Source organism: Arachis duranensis, chromosome 8 (assembly GCF_000817695.3).
Source record: "Arachis duranensis cultivar V14167 chromosome 8, aradu.V14167.gnm2.J7QH, whole genome shotgun sequence".
Taxonomy (NCBI): domain Eukaryota; kingdom Viridiplantae; phylum Streptophyta; class Magnoliopsida; order Fabales; family Fabaceae; genus Arachis; species Arachis duranensis.
The window spans coordinates 26,098,145-26,118,338 of NC_029779.3; the positions used below are offsets into that span (position 1 = coordinate 26,098,145).

Here is a 20,194-nt window from a genome sequence, read left to right on the forward strand (position 1 = left end):
CGTTCTCTTCCTCCGCCGTCGTAAGCACACCACCTCTTCTATTATCTTAACCGCCGGCGACGACAACAAACCTCTCCACCACCTCTCTTACTCACTCTTTCGTCGCGCCACCAACTACTTCTCTCCATTCGGCCATGGCGGCTTCAACACCGTCTTCTCCGGTGCCCTCCCATGGCGATTTCGGCACCGTCTTCTCCGACACGCTCCCTCCTCCACATCTGGCAAGAACTCCTACTGCAGTGGTGCGTGTACTCGCCAATAGCGTCGTTTTCCAGTCCTAGCTTTTCTCCGACAACCACGTCGGAGTCCTCAATCTCATTTCTGACTAGATGGTTGATGCCGAGGTGTGAGGTTGTGGCAGAGGTTAGAAGATGAGTGAGGCTGTTAAAGGTTTGTGAGAATAGTTCTTGCAGCGAATGAGATGTTGGAGAGTGTTAAGGAAGCATTAAGGAATAGACGGTTTGGCTTCGCTGTTGAAGGAGTTGAAGGTGGCACTTAACATAATAGAAAATGTTTAACTCTAATTAATTTAATCTTACATATTCTTAATTTTTTAATATAAACCCACATATATTTCTGATATAACAACAATAACCATAAAAAAATATTTTTAAAGTAACCCACCGACACAAAAGCTGCAAAAAGCCAAAAAGGTATTAAATAATCAATTATATATCAAACTATATTTAGGATGATCTTCACCGTTAGAACTATAAAAATATAAAAGATCTAATGGCTTCCTATTGAAAATACGCACCAATAAGCCAAATAAGCTTTTGGCATTTCGGTGCTCAAAAGAGGCCGGCTTACCGAATCCGTGCCCCTCTTTTATATTTATTCTTGGTCCCACCTATGAAATCAATAGTGAGAGATCACACTTTACTCTCTAAAGTGAAATTCAAACTTTAGAGGATCTAAATCCTCAGCAAAAATAGAAGGATATACACTTGCAAAGTAAAAAATGGACATTTGTCTTTATCATGGAAAAAGGAGAATAGCTGGAACAAAAAGGAACCAACAACATAGCAATGACAGTTGTGACTCTAGCAAAGTAACAAGACATAAGACAATTCCACTACACCAAGAACATTAACAAATCAAAATGCAGAAGATCACAAGTAAAGTTTGGAAGAGCAAAACAAAAACGTAGAACTATGGACAGCAATTAGAATGACTCAAATATGAAAATACGTTGCATGCCAAGAAAGACTACAACTCCAAAGACATCAAAAATTGGTGAATCAGACCCTCCAACATACATCATTAATGGAGCAGGATAGAAAAAGGATTACATGTTATAAGAGACAGCTCCAACAGGTTGATGGTACGGAGGGACAGACCCAGACTTAAAGGAGGGGGAAAAGTTGCCCCACTAAATATAAGAAAAAAAAATAATCTTATATAAATCAATATATTTATTAAAATTTACAAAATTTTATTTTAAAATTCATGTTAAAAATAATTTTTTTATTAAATTTAACGTGTAACAATAGTGATTTTGTTAAATTTGATTTAATATCAAAATTAAAAATAAATAAATACAATTTAAAAAAATTAATAAACAGTGATAATATAATTTTTAAAATTTAATTAACTAATTAATTATCAAACTAAATCTCAGTTTTTTAAATATAAGTAAAATTATCAATAGTTTTTGTCTTAAAAAAATAGTCAAGATAAGATAAAATAGTATTTATCTATTAATTAACATTCTTTATTTTAAAATTATATAATATTTTTTAATTTTATCTCTTAAATAATTTTGTTGGTAATAACTATTTTAAATTAAAAAGTATTTTATGTCATAAATATTATAATAAATAAACTTTCTAATTGAATGTGAGGTAATTAATATTTAAAAATTATAGGAAGTAGTAGAATAATTATTTAAAACTTAAAAGCATAGAAGTTAATTTTAATATATTAAAATATGTATTTTTTTTACATTGTCATTTGATTATATTTATTATTTTAGATAATTAATTATGTGATGAATGTAAAAGATATTTTATTTTTTAATTATAACACATAATTAAATAGATGCATAAATTCTTTAACCTAACAGTATATTAAAGTTAATTTAAAAAATGTATAAAAAATTAATTATTTAAAAAAAAGAGAGAAAAAATGTAAATTAAATTTTTATTATTTGATATAAACATATTTTTCATATATCGGTTTATTTTTTATGGTATTAATATACAATTATAGTTTCAAATTATAAATGCTAGTGTATTAATAGGCGCTAACATGTTAATTGATTCAATTTTTTATTATTAAATATATATGAAAATAAATAAAAATAAAATTAGTTAGAATGGCAAATTATTTATAATTTAATTAAAATATTTTAAGTTTAAATTTAAAAATAAAAAATATTCTTTTTATAAATTATATATAATGAATAATAGTTTAAGAATGAAAATGTTCACTAACTCTTTTTAATTTTTGTATCTCTATTATATTTTTAATATAATTAGAAATTTTTAACAAAATTTATTTTAAAATATATATATTTTTACTCACACTCTTAAAATTTTCTGGGTCTGTCACTGATGGTATGAGAAATTGGAAGCGGCAAGGAAGAACAAAGTGGTAGAGCAAGCTGATTCTATAAAGGAGGCCTCACAAGGAAAATAGAGTGATACAAGAGTATCATCTCAAAACACTTGAGTTGAAATCATTTTCTTTCAATTTGGGCTTCATTTCAGATTTTCTTTGCTATGGCTATTTAATGTCATCTTTCAGTGTTTGAGAAAAAGGTTTATGAATGTGAGTTGAAAAAGTCATGAGAGAAGAGGCAAGAGAGAAGCATGAAAAAGCCAAAGAAATATTCCTGTGTAATTTGATTTTATTGAACTAAGGTTTAGTTTTCCTTACCAAGTTGGGATAACATTTGGTGTTTTTGAATCTGTTTAGGTTTTCCTTCCAAGTTGGGACAGCACTTGAAAAGTTGAACTTTGGTGAAAAAAGCTTAGTGGTAAATACTAGTTGAATTATATTGTAATTCAATAGTATTGGTGATTGTAGTCAGTTAATCACAGTGAAAATTCTACCATAGTTGTGGTAGAGACTGGACGTAGGATTCATGGCATTTAGAATCTAAACTAGATACATGTTAGCATGTTTATCTTCTTTTCTTTTCTATTTCAGTTTTGCATATAAGACAAAACAAAAAAATCTCCTAATTTATTTTCCGTAAAAACAGAGCTCAAGAATTTTAGTTCTGAATTAACTTGATTCAACCCTCCCTTTTGAAGTTCAAGCAGTTCCATTAGATATAATTATTTATATTATTTTTTTATTAATTTAAATTTTTGAGATAAATAATTGTATGACAAATTATTTTTACATAAAATATAAAAAAAACCACACACTAAAAAAACACAATAACTTTGAATGCACACATTTTTGTAATTAATCTCCCAAGTTATGTCTGATCTCATGACTAAAGCTCCCATTTGATATAAATATATGAGCGATATAATTATATAAACATATAAAAATAAGTGTAATTGAACACACAGAAATAATAATTTTCATTTGATATTTGTTATCTTTATATATATTGTATCACAAATATTAAAACATCAACAAAAAGCCCAATATGGATTGCTTCAATGTTAGTTTTCAATGATTTCTCACGACCACAACCAAATTGTACATCGATGCAGTTAATTTTCAATGTATATAAATATTCCCACGAACATATCACTACAGAACGGAATAGTGTCAATGGCACGACCTTATCGTTCTTGATTATAGTATTATTGTTAGAAATAAGAGATTAAAAAGAATGGTATATTATTCAATATATTCAAGTTGTCTAAAATGATACAATATAAAAAAGTATTTATAAGTATTAAGAGAATCGTAATAATAAATATTCAGTATACTAAATAATATTAATTAATCCTAATTATATTCTAACAATTATAATAAAATATAACGCATATAAATATGAATTATATATGGTCCAATATAAGGAACTATCTAACCGTAACTTGCACTTAATTGCCAAGTTAATTGCAACCGAAGTGGAAATTTCATAGCTGTTGCACTTAGCAGCGTTTGCTTCGTTATTGTGTTATCTATTTGTTTTGGCTGAGGTAGTAACAAGAATCAGATAGATTCCTTGTTATCTTAGTACTTAGTAGAGTTCCTTTCAAGTTTAAACTTCATGTCCCTGCTTTAAAAAGTTTTGTAATTTTTTTTTCGTTAGAAAAATTAATATTTGGGTAGAAGACGATGGGCGTACCAACAAAGACGTAAGTAACAACATCAAATAATATATGGTATGGAGTGTTAAAGAAAGCAAAAAGGTGTTAGATGAGTAGATGTAGAAAGCAAATCAATCAAATATCAAATAAACTAATAACTAACTAAATTTAAATCCGGTGTAAGTTTCATATAGCCTATTTATGGTCATAGGATTCTGCCATGCATCAAAACTACAAGGTTTGTAGAATTATACATAAGAAAGATAAAAATGAAGAAAAAGGAGTCGTAATAACAATCATAAGAACCAAGTGGCTAGCATGTGCCTTATTCTTTATCATTATCAAGGTGGGGTACCTTATACCACCATGCTAAATACCCTACCTTGCCTTGCCTTGCCTTCCTTTTCTGAACCACCAAACTTCTACTTCTTTCCTTATCAATACTCCTCCTCTTTCTTCATTCTTTATATATCTAAATCATATTCAATCGTAAAAATCACTCTATTTATTATTTTCCGTTCCATTCAGGTACCAACTTTGCTTACTTTTATTATGTATCCACAAATAAACATGATCTAAACAGGGTTAGGGTGACTACTGCTATTTTTTTTTTAAGTTGCAATAACTCTATTTTGTAAAATAAAATAAAATAAAATATAAAAAACCTTATTAATATACTAAAAAATTAATTTTAAAAAACGTTATGTATCTTTTCAAGATGCATTATCAAAACCATCCACTATTAGATCTCCTAATCATGTACCTTGTCAATTCCAAATGAATCTCAGGTTAGACCGTTAGATGTACTTTGAACTTTTTTATTTGAAAAACAAAAATTGCAGCAATCTGGAATACTAATATATAAAGTCTAAATATTAAAACAGATAGCACCTGAAAAATGTGATTTGCTTGCTAGAACCTAGCAGGAGATATTTAAATAGTGCATGATATATTTCCCATCAACACTCGTAATAAAAAATCAGAGGCAAATCACTCCACTTCTAAAACATCAACTCAAAAGTCAAAGAGTAGACAAGGTCCCCGGACCAAAATATTTTGTTTAAATTAAACCAGCAGAATTTGCAGTGGGTCCTTGGTCATATGCTAATTGAAACCACCTTTCTTCCTCGTTGATAATAAATAGGAACTCTCACCTTTATACTCTTATTTATTTGTTTATTATTCTTTTGAGGATCCTATACTACTGTATACATTTAGCACGATAGTAAAAAATTTTTAGATAATAATTTAATCAAATTAATTAAATTATTTAATAATTTTAAATTATCAGATTTTATATAAAGACAAGTGTATGTGAATTTTTACCTTACTAAAAAGGAAGGTTTCAAAATTTTTCAAACAAAATAAAAGATGGGTTTTTTAAGTTACTGACGGAAGCTAACCTTATGTTGTTTATAACGGTCGAATGAAAGGAGAAAGTAGAAAGGTGGCATTTGGACGCCGTTATCCGGGCCCATTTTTGCTCGTGAATTGCCGTAACGGCTTTCTATTTGAGTTCGGAAATTTGTAACTTATTTGGTTTATCTCTGTCAGTACCCAAAATTGGATCGCTCACAGTCACACGCACCTTTTCTCTTCCAGCTCCCGAAAAAAGACACTCACACTCACACGCTCTCTCTATCAAGACAACTAACTACATAATCATAATATATTTAATTATTATTTATAAATCGACGGAAATTATTATCTTAAGCAATATCGGATTGTATTATATTGTGTTGCATAGTGTAAAGAGTCTTTGACTCTAAGATTTCTGGTTTCTGAATTCTCACGTGAAATTCCATTTGAAGGCCGGCACTTTTTTCTTCCTTTGTTCTCTTCTTACTGTAAGCTTCTCATTTTATCGGTTCAATTCCGATTCTTCCTCATTCTCTATCCACATTCCACACTCTTCCGTCGCCGATCATGGATGCACAGCAGAGAAGAGGAGGAGGACTCGTGTCCATATCTCCATCCACGCCTCGCTCCAGCGACAAGGCAGTGCGAGATCTGCGATCTGTGGATTCCAATTCAACCATTTTCAATAAGAACGACAAGGACAAAGGCGTCAATGTGCAGGTTCTCCTTCGATGCAGGTGACTCTCACTCGCTGCTAAGCTGATTCAGCTTGTTTTTGCAACTCTGGATTGTTATGTGATTGTTTTCGTTTTGTTTGTTGCAGGCCGTTGAACGAAGATGAAATGAGGGTGAATACGCCTGTTGTGATTTCCTGCAATGAAGGTAGAAGGGAGGTTTCCGCTGTGCAGAATATAGCCAACAAACAGATCGATAAAACCTTCGCATTTGACAAGGTGTTGTGCCTTCTTGCAATTTATTCAAGTGCACGAATTGTATTGCACATATGTGATCTTGTGGAGAATCTTCTAGTAAAGTGAATAAGAATACTTGTGGAGGTTCAATTTAGAATTCTAGAAGAAAATAACATTCATCAATTGGATTTGAAAGCCCTTTCACATTGGCATTTTGAAATAACGTATGTCTTATCGGTCGTGATCATGGTAGTAAAGAACTTCTAAATATTTATTTTCCCTTTCTTTCTGTAATTTAAACAGCAATTGCAGTTATTTTGAATTTGGTTTACTTTGGAGTATAGGTGTTTGGCCCTGCCTCTCAGCAGAAGGAACTGTATGACCAGGCTGTGTCTCCTATTGTGTATGAAGTACTTGAGGGTTATAACTGCACAATTTTTGCATATGGTCAAACGGGAACGGGGAAGACATACACAATGGAAGGAGGAGCTAGAAAGAAGGTTATTCAATATTCCCCTGTTTTAACTGCTTTTTATGTCTGCTCAGTTGTTTTGTATTGAAATCCATTTCTCCTTCTGTGCTCTTCACCGTGCAGAATGGTGAATTTCCGAGTGATGCTGGCGTCATCCCCAGAGCTGTGAAACAGATTTTCGATATATTGGAGGCTCAGAATGCAGAGTACAATATGAAAGTAACGTTCTTAGAGCTTTACAATGAGGAAATAACGGATCTTTTGGCCCCTGAGGAGACTGTAAAATTTGTAGATGATAAGTCTAAAAAACCTATCGCTCTAATGGAGGATGGGAAAGGGGGTGTTTTTGTTAGAGGATTAGAGGAAGAGATTGTTTGCACTGCAAATGAAATTTACAAGATATTGGAAAAAGGTTCAGCAAAAAGGCGTACTGCTGAGACTCTTCTTAACAAACAAAGTAGCCGTTCTCATTCCATTTTTTCAATCACAATTCATATTAAGGAGTGTACCCCGGAGGGTGAAGAAATGATTAAATGTGGAAAGCTCAATCTTGTGGACCTTGCAGGCTCTGAGAATATCTCTCGTTCTGGTGCAAGAGAGGTATTATATGATTATGCCTGATTTGGGTGGGAACATGTGGCTACGTGATATCCTGTTTGTTTTCGCATAAGTTTTGTCATTATTTATTAGTTTTGTTGGTGTTCTAAGAAATTGTGTTAATCTGCTGCATTGACTCTGCCTTGTTCTATAGTGTCTGAACAGAACAAAATTTCACAGCTTTTGAACTTCCACTAAGAAAAACAATACTTGCAGGGTAGAGCAAGGGAGGCTGGGGAGATAAATAAAAGTCTACTTACACTAGGTCGAGTGATTAACGCCCTTGTTGAGCACTCAGGTCACGTTCCATATAGGTATGAGCAGCTGCAACTAATATAGTCGATTGTCATTCATATTATTTTGGTTACTTTTAAATCAGGCCTTCTTTCTTTTATTTTATCAGGGATAGCAAATTAACCAGATTGTTGAGGGATTCCTTGGGTGGTAAAACCAAGACATGCATTATTGCCACAATATCGCCTTCCATTCACTGTCTTGAAGAAACCCTTAGTACCTTGGATTATGCACATCGTGCCAAGAATATAAAGAACAAACCAGAGGTGACTTTTTTAGTTGCTCCTTCTTTCCGGTTAACATTTTGATCTTTCAACGAATCAGTTCGATGTTTTCAACAGTAAACCATATATAACAATTTGGCGTTGGTTATTTTGTCAGGTTAATCAGAAAATGATGAAATCTGCAATGATAAAGGATTTGTATTCCGAGATTGACAGACTGAAGCAAGGTTGTTTACTGTTTACACTTTTCAGATTGTTAAACTTATCTTCCTCGATGTTTTTTCCCTTTAAAAGATTTTTTATTTATGTTACGCAGAGGTATATGCTGCTAGAGAGAAGAATGGAATCTATATACCACGTGATCGATATATTCACGAAGAAGCAGAGAAGAAGGTTTCCTTTGAGTGTTCTAATGTCAATTTGAATTGGAAATACTGTGATATCTTTGGCAGCATTGCTAATCCCTAATCTATGTTCCATAGGCCATGGCTGAAAAGATAGAACGCATGGAACAAGAGGCAGAGTCCAAAGATAAGGTGTGTACTCCGTCATTGATTATTCCATTTATAACTATTGAGTTAGCAGTTAAAATAACGATGTGCCCTGATTTGTGATTAGCAACTAGTGGAGCTTCAAGAACTCTACCATTCTCAGCAACTTTTGACTGCTGAATTAAGTGACAAACTTGAAAGAACTGAGGTAAATTCGGTCATGCATAACTCCTCCGTTCTTTTGTGTTGAACGGCTGATATGTTCACAAATTAAACTTACTTCTGGTGTCTGTATTCTCAGAAAAGTCTAGAAGAAACTCAGCAGTCCTTGTTTGATCTCGAGGAAAGGCATAAACAAGCAAATGCAAAAATTAAGGAAAAGGAATATCTGATATCAAATCTCTTAAAATCAGGTTAGTGAATTATAATCTTACGTTTGTGTAATTTCCTCTAGTATTGTTAAATTTTCAAGTTGGTTGAATACCATCTTATGCCAATGCAATCTACTTCAGTATTTTGCATGAGTAGATGCTTACATTTTATATCTTTTTATCAATTCTTTTCTTATGTTTTCAGAGAAGGCACTTGTGGAACGTGCAATTGACCTACGAGCTGAGCTTGAGAATGCTGCATCAGATGTGACAAACCTATTTTCCAAAATTGGTTAGTATTATTCTCTAGAGTTTCTTTTCTTTTTTTCCTTTTCTGGGCATGGATTGAATAAAATACATACCACTGACATGAGGGACATATTTACCGATAAATTTTCTTTTCCAACAATAGAGCGGAAGGATAAAATTGAAGAAGGAAATAGAATACTCATCCAAAAATTCCAGTCTCAGTTAGCTCAACAGCTTGAGGTGTTGCACAAGACAGTGTCAGAATCTGTAATGCATCAAGAGAAGCAACTAAAGGATATGGAGGAAGATATGCAGTCTTTTGTATCAACAAAGGCAACGGTAGGTTTAAAGTTTAAACAAACCTTTGTTAGAAAACTAGAATTTTCCGGATTTACTTACTTCGTTTTGGTATGCTTTTGAAGGCTACCGAAGACCTTAGAATAAGGGTAGCAAAGGTGAAAAACATGTATGGCACTGGCATTAAAGCTTTGGATGATTTGGCTGAGGAGCTTAAAGGAAATAACCAGTTAACTTATGAAGACTTGAAATCTGAAGTAGCAAAGCATTCTTCTGCCTTGGAGGATGTAAGCGCTTTATTATTCACCCGTTAAAGTTGATTCTACCTAAAGTCAGATTTTATTGCTATGTTTAACTTGATTTCTGTGCTGCAGCTTTTTAAAGGAATTGCCTTAGAAGCTGATTCGCTACTAAACGATCTTCAAAGTAGTCTCCACAAGCAAGAAGCCAATTTAACTGCGTATGCTAATCAACAACGGGAGGTATGCGATTTTTGGGTTGTTCACACTTTTGAGTTGGACATTCTGATTTTTGAGGATGCTCAATTTTCTGCTGTTGCATGCAGGCACATGCTAGAGCAGTTGAGACTAATCGTGCAGTGTCTAAAATAACGGTGAACTTCTTTGAAACTTTAGACAAGCATGCATCCAGTCTGACCCAAATAGTGGAGGAAGCACAAGTTGATAATGATAAAAAATTATGTGAGCTTGAAAAGAAGTTTGAGGTGACCAACTATGCATTTTCTCATAATTACACAAATCATGATTGGATATTACTTTTAAGAAGAGAACACAAATTTGTCTCATCTTTTAACTTCGGTCGTTCTCATTCTTAACTGAATGTAGGAGTGCGCTGCCTTTGAGGAAAAACAACTATTGGAGAAAGTGGCAGAAATGCTTGCAACCTCAAATGCTAGAAAGAAAAAACTGGTAGCTATTGCTTCTGAACATGTGAATTTTCAAGTTTGGCTTATAGAGTCTCCCACAAACACTTGAAGATAACATCCTATTCTTATTTTTCCTAGGTTCAAATGGCGGTTAATGATCTTCGCGATAGTGCAAACAGTAAAACCAGTCAGCTGCGGCAAGAAACATTAACCATGCAGGATTCCACTTCATCTGTCAAGGCAGAATGGAGAGTTCACATGGAAAAATCAGAATCAAACTACCAAGAGAATACTTCTGCTGTAGAATCTGGAAAGAAACACCTAGTGGAGGTTCTTCAAACCTGGTATATAAACAATGCATTAATTTTTCCTAATCATTTGTTATCTATCTTCTGTTTACTGTGTCTAACGGTGAACATACAACTGCAGCCTCAACAAGGCCAAAGTAGGTTCGCAACAATGGAGAAAAGCTCAAGAGTCCTTGGTTAGTTTGGAGAAGAGAAATGGTGATTCAGTGGATACTATAATTAGGTAGGCTTTGATTTCCCTACTCAGACCAAAATGATCAAAATACAATAATATATATTAACTATATTGTTAACGTTACGCTTTATTTTTCCCCATTACTTTCTGGCTAGGCGAGGAATGGAAGCTAATCAAGGCCTACGAACCCAATTCTCAAGTGCTGTATCAACAACACTCGAAGATGCAGGCACAGCTAACAAGGATATTAACTTATCGATTGATCGTCAGTATTTTAGTCTCATACCTCAGTTACCATGATTTATTCCCTTTATAGATCAATATGCAAATGTCAACTGATAAGTTAAAACCGCACTTGCAGATTCGTTGCAACTTGATCATGAAGCTTGTGAGAACCTGAACTCCATGATCGTCCCATGCTATGGAGATCTAAGAGAACTGAAGGGCGGTCATTACCACAGAATTGTAGAGATAACCGAAAATTCAGGCAAATGTCTGCTCAATGAATACACGGTAAGAGAGTTGAACTTGCCATGCATACTTTTGTATATTAGAACGTATAATATGTGATGTTATAGTTCCCAACAGTACAGTGACAACATTTACTTGTTACTGCGTACAAATTTTTCTAAATGTGTTAATTACCCTGTGACGAACAGGTGGACGAACCATCTTGTTCAACACCAAGAAAGAGACCTTTCAACTTGCCAAGCGTTTCATCCATAGAAGAACTAAGAACCCCATCGTTTGACGAACTATTGAAGTCATTTTGGGATGCAAGATCTCCAAAACAAGCAAATGGAGATGTTAAACAAATTGGGGCATACGAAGCCGCGCAATCAGTTAGAGACTCCAGACTTCCTCTTACTGCTATTAACTAGGAGAGTCCAAGTTCTGTAAATAGCATATTTGTTGAGATGTAATTCCACAAATAATATATATTCATTTATTATTATTTTTTCCTCTGGGGAGTATAGAGGATAAAGAAAAAGGGTGGTTAGTCTTGTGGAGAGGCAGGAATATGTAAGGTATGTAATATGTTTCTGGCGTGTTTGTACTAAACTAGATCTTGCATTCCAAAAGTAATATTAATTATTTATTTTTTTTCGGCGTATGGATATTCAGCAAAGCAAAGTACACAGTACACACAGCATTAGTACCAAACCAGGGCACGGATCACCGGGGGCATGAGGAGTTTTTAACATTTCATCAACGTAAGAAAGGCGAAAATTCGCTATTATGATGCACCAACATTAACACAGTTACGACATGATGGATACGCAAGTTCTAAAATTTTATAAGACATGGGACAAGTGTCTATATATATATATATATATAAAATATCAAGTATTTTTTATATAAATTATAATGATATTTTATTAAAATTAAAATATAAATTAATTTTTAATTATTTTTAATATTTTATTTTAATTATATCAAGTATTTAAAATATTTTTTGTTTAATAAATAATAATATATATTATATCTAAATTTAATTCAAAAATATATATTAAAAATAAAATTGGATAAGGTGACACGTGATGATATTTAAATATAGAATAAAGTATTGTTTTTGTTTCCAACGTTTGGGATAAGTTCTATTTGTGTTTCTAATGTTTAAATCGTCTTATTTGTATCCCTAACATTTATAAAAGTGATTCAATGTTATCCTACTGTCAATTATATTAACAAATCAGATCATATTTTTCAATTATTCTCACTTGGATGTATTTATTCTCAATTAAATCTCATTTGGATGTGTTCGATTTTAATATTATATCTACTATTTGTGTTTAGATTCAATTATGTCCCTATAAAAGTGAATTGTGTAAATGTTGTAGGAATTAGTTTCAACTTTTGATGAGCTATTTTTCGGAATGGATCATCAAGAAGAGATTTTTAAAATTCAAACTAAAGCGTTCATGATGTGTAATTGAGGGCAGGATAATATTGAATTCCTTTTACAAACGTTAAAGATACAAATAGGACGATTTAAACGTTAGAGACACAAATAAAATTTATCCCAAACGTTAAGGACAAAAACGATACTTTACTCTTTAAATATACGTAAACATGACAAACACGTATATCAGACGACTTGATAAATATCGTGTGTCCAACATACAAACACAATAATTCAACATAATATCCATACTTCATAGCTGTGACCGACAGCCGCATGATATTTTGGGTGCAATACACGTATATCAGACGACTTGATAAATATCGTGTCCGACATACAAACACAATAATTCAACATAATATCCATACTTCATAGCTGTGACTGACAGCCGCATGATATTTTGGGTGCAATAAGAGTCAGAAGCCAAATCCAACCCACGGAAATGAGCTTGTACAAGCAGCCACGTGCAGTAGTAAACTAATAATAACTAGAAATAACTTCTCTTTGGTGGACGCCAAGGTCGGCTCCGAAACCGGCAGCTGGGTCCCAGGTCAAGGTTGTCTTTTTAATGAGCTGTCTGATTTGATCCATTTTTACAGCACACAACGTCACAAACACTGGTATATAACCGTTTATTTTAAATAATGTTATATATCTAAATTTTTTTTGTTATTTAAGTTTAACTAAGTTCCTTTAACATAACAAAAATTAAATATAATTAATAATATTGTAAATTTTATTATTTAACTTAATTAAATTTAATTTATAAAAAAATTTAGATATATAATATTACTCAAAAATTTTAGAATTATTTAATATTTTTATAATACAAAAAAAAGTCATTAACCTGACGCTTCGTAAAAGTATCTCTTTAAAACACTACCGAATTAACACATACAAAAATAATTATAACTAAAATGACCACTTGTAATATTTACGTTAACCGACTAAATTTTCAGTGTTTATTAAAATTTATGTTTTTTTATCATTTTAGTGCTTCAGATTTAAAGAGAAATCAAAATCTAGTTCCAAACATCATATTGGCCCTAATTTCTTTCTAGCGTTAAATCAATGAACAAAATGTTGAATTAACTTTGACTTGTCATATTATACATGACACTTAAATAAGGTGAAAATAAAATCATTTTAGAGAATGCAAAAAATAATACAGTTTATATATCATATAAACTCTTCTTTGTCTTCTTACTTTTGTCTTGATTAAGTGCCAAAACGAAACCAATATAATGACCAATGCTAGATGTCAAAAACTAGTACAATAAATTTTGAATTTGAAAGAATAAAATAGTAAAAATCATAAATCTAAAAAACTACTTTTTGGAAATTTAATCGTTGTTAACCACATTCATTTGGAATCTAATTTGGATACCGCGATCCAAATCGTTTGCCGATTTTACGCTCTACTCGACAAAGCAAGAACATGTCTAGTCGATCCCAAATCACTAAGATGAATTGCTAAATAGGAACACCATGCATAGGCAGCAGCAGCAGCATAGCATCCTCTACCTGGCGACCTACCCTACATCTTTCTTCACAAAGATACACAGATTCTTGTTGATTGAGATTTATTCTTGGATCCTTTTCTAGCAAGAAACAGTTTTTATTCAGAATTTTAAACTAAGATCTCGGCCCTTAACAGAAAAATGTCATTATGGTGGATAACAATGAGTGTCAAGCTATTCTGTCTTTCATCAATTCACTATTTGATTCGGAGATGATTAATATTGTCTCGCTTATTCGGCTGCAAAAAACCTATTTGATGTACTTGACATCATGACATAATTGAACCATATATACAAGATAAAATAAGAAATTTTGTGAAGCGATAAGTGTCGCTCCTGATTGGACCAAACAAGAAGCTAACTTGAGAATTTAGATCATTAGATATTGAGTAAAGACCCAAGAGGAATTATTGAGGGATATAAACCCATAAAGACATCCAGCTAACCCTAACCAAATGTAATGATCTTCAACAAGATCACATTCTATTCCAATCTCCCCGATCAAATCAATGTACAAAGGAACTGCGCCAGCACTGCATTATTATGTACAAGCGCAGATACAACAGGATGTCTGAACCCTTGAATGCCGATGTACTAAAGCCTGCATATACATGTATGTGTTTGTATGAGACACATGCATCAATATTCATATTGCTATTACAACCTTTTTTTTAAGGGAAAATAATATGAACAGACTATTTTATATTTGATAATAATCTATACTCTAGTTTGACATGCAACCAAACATTCAAAGAACATTACAATCAGAATACTGGAATAATGCTATAATGAGTTAATGACACAAGTAACTACCTGAAGGATTCTTCATAATATGCTTGCACTTGGTATATCAACAGGCCTATCTCTTACGAAGGCTTCATCGTCATAATCTTCATTAGTTGAGTTTTCTTGGCATACCTCACGAGGAGGATTTAAATCAAGGGCATCCTCCCAAGCCATTGAGTTACCCTCACAAGTATTGCCTTCCTCTAAAGCATGATTGACATCAACATGGTCTTCCGCATTCAATTGTGTATCCACATTAGGTATGAGTTCCACTCCCTTATCATCGTCAATGCATGCTGGTGGATCCACATTGAGATCGTTGCCCAAATCATATCCACTTTGCTCCCCACCCCCATGGTAAGCAACAGTAACAGCTCCTTGATCAGATTGGTCTGCAGCATCTTTTTTCTGCCTCTTCCACTTCTTTGTGGACGATGTGCCATCATCCTCAAAATCTTCTTCTTCTCTTTCTCTGTGTAAATAAACCCACAATTTTCTTTCCCCATCAAATTGTACACAAGGATCACGTTCATAATGCAATCTATCCAAAGCCCCACTAACTACTTGGTTAATTTGTGCATCAGAAACATCTTCAACAATATATTGGGAATCTCGAATTAATGTACAGACATCAGCTCTAGTGCCAATACTTCCCGGCAACCTAGAAGCTGCATCTCTGACAAGACAGAGAATTGTAACATGTGGAGGGCGATCGCGTTTCAACATAAAATGATCTCGGGCTTTGGATGTTGGCTTACCACCACACCTTCTCAAAGGTGCCACAATAGATTTTTTCCCATCAGCTGCAGTATAAGAGAATGCTCTATCAGGAATTGAGTATCTTAGGACTTCCTCCTTCCGGAAATAAGCCCTCACTTCCTCTGAACTTGGGTTAATGGTGTTAAGACTCTTTTGGGCCCTAAGGTCTCTAAACCTCTCTTTCTCATCAAGGTTGACCTGCATCAATGCCAAAGGTGGTTCAGGAAGACTTCCTATTTGTTGAAGAGTTTCTTGACCACATTTCAACCAATTGGCAAAAGAATCAACCAACTTGACGAGCATCTTATGAGGAAGACCCCAAGCCTCAGGAGATGTAACCTCCTCAATGGTATCATGGCCAGATGAATTATGAGAAACTGGGCCAGTCCATGTCCAACTTCTAGTACACTTCTCATAAGCTGCTAATACCTTCCAACCCTTTGCTCCTAAGGGTGCTGTTTTGGAAGAAAATATTTTCAGAACACCTCTAACCAAATCCTGCAGTGGCTCTTGTGTCTCAAGGATAGAAGGATCACCAGGGTTTGACCTCACACGATTTACAATCTCCAGAACAGTAAGAGATGGCATATTCAGTTGATCAGAAGGCTCAGCACGGGCAATTGCCTTATCATCAGAAAGAGCACCATTGACAACACCTTCCTGCGATTTGCTCTGCTCTTCTCCAGGTTTCTGCACGTCCAAGCTGTCTTCAGCAGGTGGACTAATCATTGCCATCCGGACTGCTGATAGAAGATGTATAATAGAAAATGAAAACCCTGTATGAACAGTAGGCATGATCAAAGTAAACGGCTTTTTCTGAGGCTTAGTTTCAAGTTCCACATCTGCTGTCCCCATATCAATAACACGCTCAGCATTTTCAACATCTGGTATCAAAGTTACCACCTCAGCCTCTTTTTTCTTCTTTGACTTTTTCTTCAAGGGAATGGAATCACCAGTTTGGAGAAGAGTGCCAGACAGAAGATTAGCATCTTCATCTCTTCCAATAAGATCTGTGACATCAGCCTTCACTTTTCGCTTCTTCTTTGATGAGTTGCATCCAAGTAGTGGTGCATCGGTTCTTTCACTTTGATCACCCTTATGTGCATCTCTCCCAAACCTACTCTTCCCAACTCCATTATCATCCACCAGAAACTGTTTCTCAAGCGAGACATCATCATCACCAACAGAATCATGCAAATATTTAGACCTCGAAATGGAATGATCAACGGTGGAGATGGTTCTCCCCTTCTTCTTTCGCTCAGCAGTATATGCATTTGATAACAGCATGTCTAGCCTTTCAGCAGGCTCCCCTCGCATTCGACCATTCCTGCCTATCTTGTATGCCTGTCTCCAATCATCATCACCATCATTAAGCATATCTGATCGTGTGGGATAGCTCTCTTCCCTAATTCTTCCAGGCGGGTTATGCAATGGACCTCCATTTTGTACTTTGCCCTTCTGCTTTGCTTTTGTAAGGTAATTTTCAATATGCCCTGCAAATCCACCTTTCTTTTTGGATTGAATAGTTGCATGTGCATTCATATCTGTCCCAACAAATTTTGCCTTTTTAGGATCTAGGTGAGACTTCAATGATTTCATGTGAGAACCATCAGCAGCGCCCATTTGATAAGCAAATTTTCTATGCAATAGAGGATTGTCATCCTCGTCATCATTCAACTGTTCTGATGAGTCCGACTCAGTTTCTTCACCTCTTAGAAACATATGATCACCCCTCCGAGCCTCTGTACTTTTTCCTCCATTCTGTATAAAATTTACCCTGAACTTCTCTTGCAATGATTTTGCTCTGAAACCAGAGGATTGAAGTCTTTCACTCACCTGTGGTGTGGAAGATCTATAGGCTGTGTAAGTAAGGTCAGGAGACTCTCTTCCTGTCTTCCACTTCTTTGCGCGCAGATTCCAGTCATCATATTTAAACGATGAATCCATACCAAAATTGTCTCCAGGTGTATTGTTATTGTAGTAAAATTCATCATAATCTGATGGATCAAGCGGATTACCTTTTACTGGTAATTGTGAACCCCTCGTTCTAGACCTCATCTGATCACTATTTACAAATTGTTGAACATTTTCAGGATATTTAGCCTTTCTAGAAAAATCAAAGGAACCCCGCTTGGAAGACGACTTTGCTGTGAACTTCATATCTGAAGATTGGTTTGAATTTCTAGCATATCCATGTAGATCAGCCTTTGAGGACGGAGATATACCCAACAAATTATCAGCATCCCTTTCATCACCTCTTCGTAGGTCATGCTTCTTTCCTGCTCTTGGAACACCAGAATTGTCCATCATGTTGCTACGTAATACATTACGATCTCGGGCAATAAGCCCATATGACATTTCCTCATCATTGTCGCCATTCCTAAGCTGATCCCTCATCCTGAATATTGACCCTGAATCATATCCCACAGACTCATTATGTTGAGAAAGAACAATAACTGGACCATGGAGCCCAGGAATCATAACTAAAGCACTATGGTATACAGAGCACAAATTACCTGTTGGGTCTCTTGCTGAAGGTGTCTTTGAACCAGCCAACTTAAGTATACCTTTCGGGCTTTGCTTTTCAGACTTTTCCTGCTCCCTGAACCCCAATTGTCCTCGTGAGTGGAAATCAAATTCAGACCCTACCCCGTGGAAAGGATAACGGCCAATTTTTTTAGCAACTTTCTTATCCTTGTTCTTCCTACTCCATAAACCTTCACCAGATTCTTTATCTGAAGAATCAACCTCCAAATCTTCCTTCTCATACATCAAACTCTTTTGACTTTTCATAATGTTCAAAACACGGAGCTTTTCTTCAATACTGTAACCCCTACAATTAAGCCAAGCGTCTCTTATCTGACAAAGATTGTTGACCATGTCATTCTGATGCTTCCTCAGCCCATGATAATGTTGTCGCTTCTGAAAAAAATTTAAGCCCTCCCGGTACAGGGCAACCCTTGGCTCACACAAGCCCCCCTTCAGCATGTCAAACAACCTCTTAATAGGACTCCCAAAATGGAGGTTAGAACCAGTGAAAAGCTCTGTCAGGGTTTGAACAAAAGTCTCTTGGTCCATGTCAGGCAGATACTTGGCGAGCTCAAACCTCTCCTCCTCAGTCAAGGCCTCATTCCACACATCCACTGACAGTATATCTTCAAGTCCAGCAAGATCATACAGTTCCAACGGAATGATGCAGGTTTGATTACCAATCTGACAAAACTCCGCCCCGGTTTCACCTAATTCCAGCAAATCAAAATCATCAGACCCTGCCCCAGAATCTGCATCATCGAACTCATCATCCTCGTCGGATTCCAGGGCTGAGCTACGCCGTGGAAGCTCATCTTCATCGGTAGACATAGTATCCCTGCTCCGTGGCGAATACTCCGAATCAAGCCTAGACACTTTAAAGCTATTCTTCTCAATTGCCATGAAACATAACACCAAACTGCCGCCAAAAGGAATACGTATCCAGCAGCACAATTCCGTAGAAAAAGAAATTAAAAACCCGCCAGCAAATCTCAATCAATAGTTAAAACCCTAACAAAATCAACACCATAAATTACAACCAAAATGTAAAACAATCTCAACTTCATAATGAAAACACAACACCCATCGAGCTCACATATTCAAAAAAACGGAATTCGAAAGAAAAAGCCAGAAAAAGTCAGCATGAATAAAAAAACGCGTAGATTTAGGGCGAGGAATACCTCAATCGAGAGAGAAGCGAGGATCGAAACCCGACGCCTAGGAGAGCAGCGAAGGCGCGAGAAAGAGAGAATGAACGATTGTTGTTGCACAGTGCGATGAAAAAGGAGAAAGAGGCGAATCTGAGAAAACCCTAGGCGGTTATATAGTGATAGAAAAGAGAGAGGTGAGAACGTAAAGGAAGGTGCGGGTGTGGTGAGTGGTAATGAAGAAGACGAAGGTGACGTGGAATGTAATGAACCGTCTGATTCGATGGGAGAGTTAAAAAGACCAAAAGGGTCACCGCACCGAAACAGAGCGAATGGAATGGAAGAGATGAACCACAATGCAGAGAGAGAGAGAAGCAATGCGAAAGAGCGAAAAAAAAAAGTGAGAAAAAAAGGGTTTGGTTCGGTGTGTTGTGTTTAGAGAGAGAAAATTGAAAGAGAAGACGAGAGAAAGAGAGAGTGATAGAAGGTGAGTCAGTGTGTGTGACTCGAGCGAGTCGAGTGAGCCGAGTGAAACTCCAAATGATCTGGAATTATTGACTGTTGGATATGACATGAACGGTTCAGATTAAGCTCTATTACCGCGGGGAGCTGTTTTGATGCGACGTCGTTTTTGGGATGGCTTCCTTTTTCTTTTGATTTTTCCTTTTTAATTATTGTTGTTGTTGTTTTAGTTA

At 35.0% G+C, this 20,194-nt stretch overlaps 2 protein-coding genes across 3 annotated transcripts; one reads left to right on the forward strand and one right to left on the reverse strand.

Annotated features, from left to right (window-relative positions):
• Positions 1-5,790: 5,790 nt before the first annotated feature.
• On the forward strand, positions 5,791-11,957 carry LOC107461646 (kinesin-like protein KIN-5D). Its single transcript, XM_016080187.3, has 22 exons — positions 5,791-6,316; positions 6,403-6,532; positions 6,835-6,990; positions 7,086-7,562; positions 7,776-7,873; positions 7,963-8,119; positions 8,235-8,304; positions 8,394-8,470; positions 8,560-8,613; positions 8,696-8,776; positions 8,870-8,981; positions 9,145-9,231; positions 9,352-9,527; positions 9,611-9,772; positions 9,860-9,967; positions 10,051-10,209; positions 10,331-10,414; positions 10,510-10,715; positions 10,801-10,902; positions 11,010-11,119; positions 11,216-11,367; positions 11,514-11,957. The coding sequence occupies exons 1-22, from the start codon at positions 6,147-6,149 to the stop codon at positions 11,733-11,735; spliced, it is 3,150 nt and encodes a 1,049-aa protein (XP_015935673.1). The 5' UTR covers positions 5,791-6,146; the 3' UTR covers positions 11,736-11,957.
• A 2,450-nt stretch (positions 11,958-14,407) lies between these two features.
• Positions 14,408-19,942, reverse strand: LOC107461630 (uncharacterized). Of its 2 annotated transcripts, none has more exons than XM_052252554.1 (4): positions 19,533-19,942; positions 18,339-19,270; positions 15,091-18,233; positions 14,408-14,878 (listed from the first exon to the last, which is right to left on the reverse strand). In XM_052252554.1, exons 2-3 carry the CDS (start codon positions 19,252-19,254, stop codon positions 15,103-15,105), a joined length of 4,047 nt encoding a protein of 1,348 aa, XP_052108514.1. In that variant the 5' UTR covers positions 19,255-19,270; positions 19,533-19,942; the 3' UTR covers positions 14,408-14,878; positions 15,091-15,102. The 2 variants fall into 2 exon arrangements, with proteins under 2 accessions (XP_052108514.1, XP_015935651.1); XM_016080165.3 differs by having other exon boundaries at positions 18,339-19,362.
• Between the last annotated feature and the right edge of the window lie 252 nt (positions 19,943-20,194).